We start from the raw sequence: 9,406 nt of genomic DNA, 5'->3' as shown, positions 1-9,406 counted from the left end.
TTTCTTGAGAGTACATTTTTATCTAACGCTTCTAGCTTTTGAGAACTGGCTTCTGCGAGCGAATTAACCTTTCCTGTTTAAACTTGGTGCGATTGAGTTTACCATCACATCATCTTAGGATAAAAATTGTTTTTCAATATGCAATTTAGAAGTAAAATATAGATGCTCATTAGAAGTTAAGCAACACACCAAGGGGTTGCCCTTAACAGGGTAAACGAGAGTAAAAATTGGATGGTAGGAGAAAGGCAACCGAGTAAAAATGTAATGGGGGATTAAAAGTAGACAAAACAACCATCACCGTAATAAGAAGGAGACTGTAGTGGTAGTACTGAATTGACTTAACAAATTTCACCAAATATGACTTTTTGGGGGCTTCTCATATAAGACAATTACTTTTTAACACACTTTGACTAATTTGGAAAAAAAATATTCCAAAGATAAATTCTGAAATGAGGGATATTTAAGACAATTAATATTTGGAATTTAGAATAAGGAAAAAGACTTGCTAATTCAAAATTTTCAAGTTTTTCTAAAAGGAAACTAAACTCATATAGGGAAAAATTTCTCTTAAGGAAACTAATGTATTGTGAGATCAAACAAAAGAAACTTTTAATAAAGGCAAGATACTCAAGCTAGTAAAATTTGGAATAGATTTTGAACACAAATAGGAAACTCAACCAAGATTAGCAACTCAAAAAGTGAAGCAAAAAATTCGGATCTTCGCATGCAACAACATAACCTTTGATTTTTCTATTGTGGATATTTTTCTCCAGAAAGATTGGATTGAGAAATGATTTATTGAGATAGAAAGTAAACTCAAATATCTTTCTTTCGAGATATTCTTAATATAAATCTTCAGTAATATTGGTACAAACCATTCAGAAATTTGAGGCTTTTTACTGTTATATGAAACTTTTTTGCTGTGTAACCTTTGCTACTTCATATGTCGATTTCTCTTTCTAAAAATATCTGATTGCAACAATTATTTTTTTGTTTAAAACTAGACTCAAAGATATTTCAAAAGGAATATATTTTTTTATATGAAAAATATGGCAAGAGAGTGAAACATCTAATGAAAAATAGGAATTGGGAAAGAAAACTTAAGAGAAAACGAGAATACCATCTCATTAGAAGTTGTGCATGGTTAAATTACGATGACTCTTGAGAACACCACAGGCAAGAAGACCATCTTTGCTGAAGAGTTTGCATTGCTTTAGAAGATAAAGTATATGATGGCTAATACAAACAATCAAGCCACCCCAAACAAGGCTTCTCCTATTGTAACTACTTCTATAACAAGTATGCTTTCAGCTACTTCTCCATCCTAGATCATTGACTTTGAGGCTTCTGAGCACTTGACAGGTAATGGTACCCTCTTGAGTTCTATCTCTCCTTGTTTGGTTGAAAAGTTTGTTTATATAGCAAATGGATCCCAAACCAAGGTACGTGGGGGTGGGGCCCACATTTGCTACACCTACTCTTCTTTTAAAAAATATCATTTTTGTTCCTGAGTTTTCCTTAAATCTTTTATCTGTCAGTCAACTCACAAAACATGTTATTGGTGGATACCATGAAAGAGGGAGGGCATTGAAATTTTAATCCCTACCAGTTTTTGCTAACAACTGCCATTGATGAAACATATCCAATCATTAAGGCCTCTTATATAGGTTCACCACTAACCTATGTTCGGGCACTTGTTTGTATCTCCTACTATGCAACTACCATTCTTCCTGTCTTCTTCTGTTTTTTTTTTTTAATTTTTTTTTAAAGTTTTGTTTAGTGTGATGTTTGACCTAAAAGGCTTTGGACACCTTGTTTTTCCCTTTTTATTTAGAGAACAGTTGGACACATTGCTATTTTCTTAGGAGCCCATGGATTGGGTGCACTCGTGGTCTAGTTTGGGGGATGTGGCACAAATTACCAACAAGGACCCAAGTAAATTCTTATAAGATGTTATTAAATTAATATTTGTTATTTTTTCTCTCTCATAATTAGGTTGTTAGTATCTTAGACAACGTCATGGAAAGAAATGAAGGTTTAGAAATCAAATGTATTTTATTTTATTTAGTAAATTTCTTTTGTTTAAATTTTATGCACAAACAGACTAGCCGATACCCACAACCCTGACCTTGTCGGATTTTAGGTTGGGGACAGGTTTTCTGGTACTTGACCTGTTGTTCTTTTGTTTAAGAAGTTGTATATGAAAAATGATCAAATTAATAAGTATGCTTCTTAAATTGGCAAATTTGATCATCGTAAACTCGATGAAGACAATTTTGATATCTTATATGACCTAAATCGGAAATTGAGTCTAGTTGAGCCTGTTTCAACTTGTCGGTTCACTCTTACTTCTATAATTAGATCCTACCACTATTATATATATTAAATAGAAAGTAATAAAATGTGTGTTAACAAATTATTTTTTAAATATAAATAACTTTTTACAAAAAAAAATTTAAATTATAAAATATCATAAATCAATAATAAAATGTGTTAATCAGATGATGATTTTAAAAAAAAAACTTAAATCAATAATGAAAGGCAAAGGGGAGAAAAAAAAGTATAGCTGATGTGGCGTGGCGTATCACTAATGTGGATGATGATGTGGTAGTTGTTACCTTTGAAGGGCTACATGGCAGTTGAGGTGGCAACATATGGTTGTCTATGCTGACGTGTTGTGTTGGACTGGTCAAAGTTAGGTATTTTTCAAATTAAGTTTCAGAGGTTATTTTACTAAATATTTTGTTAAAAGAGGTTAGTTTCCTAAAATTCTCTTAAGCTTTATGCTAATCCTGTTTCACATCTTAGAACTGAGGATTGAGATATCCACTAATTGAACCTTGCATTTCTCCTCAAGGGGATGGTAACATGGAGGAATGTGGCTTTGGAATAAGCTCATAGGCAAGCAGCAGCTGCTTCAGCTCTTCTGAAGGCCGCTCGGTAAACTCCTTTTTTTGAAAATCTTCTGCACAGGTTTTCCCCCCGTAATGACAATCGTTGCTAAATTGTAAACATCTTAAGGACGCTTCTTTTATCCAACTTTATTGTGCACTTTGCAAACAATTTGTTTCTCTAATTCGAGAAATGAAGATGAAAGCAACTCGTGATCCTGCTTTAACTTCTGGATGTGCTTCTGATTTGGACGATCTTCCAGCATGTTCGCCGATCTGCATGGGTCTACTACAATCGAAAAATCTCATCAATGGCTGACAAATTTCTTTGCACTTCACCGGCTCATCGACCACCCGAGGTCTCGACATGGAAAGGCAACTCCTCCCACATCTCCGTTTCACCTTCTTCGGACAAAGTTGAGATTAGCAGGCTCTACTCAATAGCAAGAATGCCGCAGAATCTCCAGTAGAACCTCAAGGAAACGAAACATTAGAAGGGTGGAAGGTGATGGTGCAATGAAGATACAAGAACTAAAGAGATTTTTTTTGAAGGGATCACAGTCATGATTCCTGAAGTTCATGGACGGCGCCCTCAATACCTGGTTTCGACGAGAATATTGCAGTGACGCTCTCACAACTGAAGCAGGCCAACGAGTGGTTGGTTCAGTTGAGAAATGCAACAGGGCCTGGCGATCCTAAGCTGCTGAGAACAATTGATAATTTGAAGCAGAAAATATAAAGTAATTTGTTCGGCCATGTGGATTCGATGAATTGTTTAGAATAATGGATTGAAGGTTGTTAAATTATGGTTTAGCTGGTCAGCTTTTACAACAACCATCGGTTGCAGACATAACCAGGACCTGTATAAAGCTTCAAAGCAAAAGCAATAACTTCTGATCACTCAGCTGTTTTGCTGGTGCTGCTATCATGAAAATGCGAAGCTTTAGCAAAGTAAACATGGCGTCCATTTTACTCGAAATGTAAAGAAATGAAAGCCTCACCAGTGAGATGCAATGAAGCAGCAATGGAGGTCGATAGGGCGCGTTTCCATGGTGGAGAGAGAGAGCACGTGCGAGACTCTCCTCCTATTGGCTAGGAGAACAGGCACGTACCCTGCTTCTCCATCGTGGCTTGCTCACCCTCAATCTTCTTCTCCAACTTCCCAAGAGCTGCAAAATTGGAGACATGATATGAAATTCTACTGAAAGTGGGTACTTAAATACCCATCTGCGAAACGACAAAGTGCTAAAAAAATTCCAGGTGATTGATCCTGTAAAACACGAGGGTTGCTTTTCTGCATTTTAAAGTGTTTTTTTTTTTCTGGCTAAGACCAATAAGATTGTTAAAGTTTGGCTGCCAGAATCGAGATTGATAAAAAACAAATTGATTGCTCTTTGAAGAGAAACACGAGGGTTGTCTACCAGAACCTACCTCATTAGGGGCCCCTTCTCTCAATGCAGACCACCCACCTGAGATGGCTTGTTACCAGCAGAACATCAATGGAGAATTCACACCCAGAAAGTGTTTACTGTTGATCAATAGTGACTCTTAGCAGAAATTTAACAAACTTGCTTCCCTTAATAAAAATAATTCTGATGGGTATACTCGTTTCTACTTAATTATTCATCTTTATCCAGACAATCATCCTCATTCCGCAAGTTAATTCTTAATTCTTTCTCAGATAATCATCCGGTGTGATTGGCCTTTTCAAGTAATCATAAAAAAACTTTGCTGGATTTTCCTGTTCCTTAGCGAACGTTTGAGTTTCTCGTTCGCCATCACGTGTGAGGCCACCAATCGGACACGCTGAAGCCCTATCTATCCCCGTCCCTGCGCCAAGGCTCACGCTCGGCCTTCACTCTATTTCGCCTCTCGAAACGATCTGGAATACTGGTACTCTCGCAGCCATGGCTTGCTCTTCTCTGCCTAAGCCTCCAATAATCTCTGTTCCGACCCAAAATCACTGGAACCCATCTTCACCCTTCCTCCCTATTTTGTCAAACTCGTCGGAATCCCAGTTTTGCGGCCTCAAGCTCTCCGCTACATTAGCTCTTTCTACCTCAGTTTCTTATTGCCCTTTCACTGCTCGGAGGGGCCTCATTGTTGCCAAGGTACATTTTCTGGGCATAATTTGAATAATTTGACAGGATAGATGTCTTTTGATGCTTAAAACGGGGGAATGCTTCGGATTCTTGTAGGTAACGAAAGGCAGTGCCCCCCCTTCCTTTACATTGAAAGATCAAGACGGGAGGTCCGTGAGCCTCTCCAAATTCAAAGGCAAGCCTGTCGTTGTTTATTTCTACCCTGCTGACGATTCTCCTGGATGTACGAAACAGGTGATTTACCCAGATTCCTTGAATTTCTGAAGTTACAATGATGGAATTCAACAAGGTTGGGTACTTTTTGCAGGCTTGTGCTTTCAGGGATTCATATGAGAAATTTAAGAAGGCAGGAGCAGAAGTTATTGGTATCAGCGGCGACGACTCAGCATCCCACAAGGTATCTTTTCTTTATCATCATTGTCTTTCGTTGTCTTCCTCGAATGCTTCTATGTTTCCAGTAACTCGACCTGATTGTAGAAGAAAACACTGGGAATCCACGATCAACGAAAATGAGGACACCATTAGTGATAAAAGGCTTTAATGTATCCGTGCAGGCCTTTGCTAAGAAGAACAGGCTGCCTTTCACCTTATTGAGCGATGAAGGAAACAAAGTGAGGAAAGAGTGGGGAGTCCCATCCGATCTGTTTGGAACCCTTCCAGGGAGACAAACTTATGTTCTGGACAAGAAGGGGGTGGTTCAGCTCATCTACAACAATCAGTTCCAGCCGGAGAAGCATATAGACGAGACCTTGAATCTGCTGCAGAGCCTCTGAACATCTTTTTCTTTTCTTTCATCTTTCCTGAAAGATTCTGTGTATTCTCGAGAAGTAAACTTGAGGTAGCAAGTATACTAGGAGGAGTAAGATTTTGGATAATGCAGACTGAGTGGATCTCCCTCTAATCAGAAGTTGAGAGGATATGTTTAGCATCCATTTTACTTACCAAATTAACCTATTGGTGTAGAAATCACTTGTACATACACTAGAAAACTTCATTAACCTCACTAAAAACTCTTCCATTTCTTCATCTGCACCTTACATCCATGAAGAAATTTTCATTATGTGATCACAAAAATGAATAATTCGCAGAAGACTGCATTTTATAAGACAAGAACACCCTTAAAAAGATGTAGATTGTAGTTGTGAATCTCCAAATTTCAACCCACACTTAAGGTGCCATGGGATACACACAGAAAACTTAAAGAGTCAATTCTTTTAAGACATCAATTCATTTTTACCAATTGAAAATTTTCACCTTGTAGTGAAAACCTATCTCCCATGACATTCACTAGGCTAAACTTTTTTAAAAGACAATCACTAGTAGGGGTGGTATCGAAATCAGCCGGTTCTCTAGTAGCTCGAGCTCGACTCGGTTCAGTTTTGTTTATGTCGATCTCAAATCGAATTCGAGATTGAGATCGGGGCTCATTTAATTTAATGAGCCGAACTCGAGCGAATTATGGTTCGGTTCAGAAGCTTGAGAGCTGGCTTGTTATTTAACGAAGCTTCGGGGATTCGGTAGCGGCAACTTCGGACTTCAGGGAATGGATTCGAGTCCGGGGAAAATCGGAATTAAATTGGTGTTGGCGATGCGAATGAGACTGCAATATACCCTTTTAGGTAAGTTTTGGTTTTTTATTCGATGTTTTTCCTTTTCGATCTTTGTCTCAATCGAATTTTGTAACCAATGTTGCTGACGGAAGTGAGTAAGCTAATCGATTTTTCAAGGGCCCGATGATGGATGCTTTCAAAGCACTCCCTCTTAGTGTGTGGTTGGAGGTTGAAGATGACCTCCAACGCTCAAAAACAAAAAAAATGAAAAATATGCGAAAGCATTAGGTAACCAGATTTAATTTCCAAGCTGGATCGGACGGGTTGAGTCGGTTCGAGTTGCCAGTGAGTAGGCCAGGTCGCCTGTTCCAACTTGCTCAATCCCAGTCACCCATATGCCAATCTTGAGAGCCGTTTTAAGAATTTGAGCTTGATCTTGTGTTGCCGTAGCAGCAACTTAACAACTGCTATTGTTATACCCACCATGAGATGGTTCTTTGCCTCTTGCAGTCTTAAGTAGAAATTAATTGATGAGATTAATGCTTGGCAGCGTGAAATGAGGAGAAATATGAGATACCACTTACTAACTGATCTCCAGCTGCTGCTGCTGCTGCTGCATCAATGTAGTGGGAGACTACTGGGTGATGCTGGAATCCCTACTGGTGTAGTCTTTCTCTGTTTTCTCCATTAGCTAAATCCATGGAGTCCTAAAAATCAACATGGTATCAGATAATTGATTTTCAGATTCTGGTTATGTTTTTTTGAGATTGATTTTTTTTTCATAGTTCTGGGAACTTAGTTTTTTTATTTTGTTGGTCGTTTTTCTTACTACCCAGCATTACACATGCGCTGTTTTTTTGTTTGCTTTCTGATCATCGTATATTTTGTGCAACTCCTCTGTAGTGCGTTCTTGTAGCTCTGGTATTTACTTCTCTTTGTCTTCGTGCCTCATTATTCTCTGAAGGTTTGTTCCAAAAGATCAAACGAATTCTCCATGGAGAGAAGAAGGCAATTACAAAACTCAGCTTTCTGTTGCGATAAGAAAGAACGAAAAAGGAAGACATTTCTAAACTCGGGAAGGTTCTGTTTTTCTGAGAAATTTATATGCGTGCAACCATTGTGGTTCTTCCGTTCTGGAATTGAGAACGAAAAAGCTTTGTTGCTGCTGTAAAAGAACCATTGTCTGTTGCTCAAATATGTTGGTTTTGTTGAAAACTATTGAGGCTCTGGCCGGATGACGAGGTCTGCTCCTCTCGTTAATCTGCTGACTCTCGTCTCTGGTCATATTGGCTGGTCGTTGGCTGGTCATTGATCTTCATCTCCTGGGTATACTGCTGCCATAGCATCATTGAAGTTATATTGATTCTCTTGTATACTAATTTTGTTATCCTTTAGTCTTTGGCATCGCCTAAGCGATCAACTTTATCTTCCATGGCTGATTTAGTGAAGGATCCAGTAAGACTTATTCAATCTACCGAAGGTCAGGCCACACCTCTGTCATCCAAAATTTTTGGAAAGTTGACTCATAAGCCAACAGTCCGATAAAATATTTTCGTTCTGGATCTTATCTACATCATTTCTGGAATCCTTTTCGTTGACACTCTGTTATCCGCACACTGACGGAAGAAACTCAACCGAGATTATTATCTTATTTATGGAATAAACAACTAGCACTCCGATCGGTGTCTTCCTTATTTCTAGAAATATATCTTTGGTATCTTATCGACCAGATGGTTCAGAAGTCGGAAATCATCAAGCTGGTAGCAGACAGACTCCAACATCTGTTTCCATTCAAAGTCGGAAACTAGTTCAGAAAGTTCTATCTTGAAATAACTGGCTGCCATCATTGGATTGATCTTCTGCTTCCGAAAATATTTGATCTTCCTCTGTTCGGCAAGATAACGATTCTGTCTGGAAGACAACGAGCGTTACTAGCGAGTTTTTTTTTCCGGCAACTCCTCTAACATTCCGAAGACGACGGAGTCTCTTATGTTAGTTGATTTCTCGTCTTCATCGCCGATGTGTTGCCGTTTTTGGTTAACGAATTAGTCTCCTGCTCCATTACAAATTTTGGAAACCGGGAGAGCTCTATTTTTCTTCTTCGGATACTGTTTTTAATCCAAGTTCACTGCTGTCTTGGATCTGGAACATCTCAGTTGCTGATCCATCACGGGCGTGAGAAAATTTCTGCTGGAAGTTACCGTTTCTGCTGCTTGGTATCTTGCCGCTTCGGGAAGACGATGAACACTTAATCCAGCGACTAACTTTATTAACAGGTATGTTTTAATATACCATGGTGCATATATTAACATTGCTGAGTCAACCCAGCGAACTCGGCTGCCCGCCTAGCTGTTGTCAAGTAGCACCTGTCTACTCAGCTACACTAGTCTGCCAAGTTAACTCGGACCGAGTCAACTCGGATCAGACGAATTTGGAGAAAATAAGAGAGATATTAGGGTAATGGACTTATCCAAACCTTCCCCCTTAAGTTGTATTTATAGATATCAAAAGTAATAATATTACAAAAATACCCTTCACAATAGTAAGAGTAAATAGGAGATATAAATCATAAAATAATTACATCAGTGCCACCCTAATTACATCATATTTTCCAACAGTCCCCTTAAAGCTAGGAGGTAATGGCAGTGATCCCAGCTTGAACGAAATAACATAGATCTAGTAATAAGCTCCTCTATCACGATGTCCCAACACTGAGTACTGACCCTCAAAGGGAAAAAATAGGTGATAAAATATAAGTCGAAACTAACCTCAAAGAATTTTGATCAAATATAATGATAACATTTACTAAAGTGGGTAATGCCTGTCATTCGCAAGACAATGGTAAAAGACCCAAGGGTATCAA

General features: G+C 38.5%; 1 protein-coding gene across 1 annotated transcript; it reads left to right on the top strand.

Moving 5' to 3' along the window:
• The first annotated feature begins 4,712 nt into the window (after positions 1-4,712).
• Positions 4,713-5,923, top strand: LOC137960004 (peroxiredoxin Q, chloroplastic-like). Its single transcript, XM_068807444.1, has 4 exons — positions 4,713-5,002; positions 5,090-5,227; positions 5,301-5,390; positions 5,548-5,923. The coding sequence occupies exons 1-4, from the start codon at positions 4,799-4,801 to the stop codon at positions 5,764-5,766; spliced, it is 651 nt and encodes a 216-aa protein (XP_068663545.1). The 5' UTR covers positions 4,713-4,798; the 3' UTR covers positions 5,767-5,923.
• Positions 5,924-9,406: the final 3,483 nt, after the last annotated feature.

The sequence above is a fragment of the Aristolochia californica genome, unplaced genomic scaffold (assembly GCF_029961685.1).
Source record: "Aristolochia californica isolate CCGP_79_NKW_82.1479 unplaced genomic scaffold, dmAriCali1.0.hap1 SCAF_3, whole genome shotgun sequence".
Lineage (NCBI taxonomy): Eukaryota > Viridiplantae > Streptophyta > Magnoliopsida > Piperales > Aristolochiaceae > Aristolochia > Aristolochia californica.
This window is presented reverse-complemented; position numbering and strand designations above follow the sequence as displayed.

Excerpts from the sequence above, each read along its gene's own strand:
- LOC137960004 (XM_068807444.1), top strand. The coding sequence starts at position 4,799 with ATGGCTTGCTCTTCTCTGCCTAAGCCTCCAATAATCTCTGTTCCGACC. Across the intron at positions 5,003-5,089 it reads GGGGCCTCATTGTTGCCAAG|GTAACGAAAGGCAGTGCCCC; the intron begins GTACATTTTCTG and ends GGATTCTTGTAG. Across the intron at positions 5,391-5,547 it reads ACGACTCAGCATCCCACAAG|GCCTTTGCTAAGAAGAACAG; the intron begins GTATCTTTTCTT and ends GTATCCGTGCAG.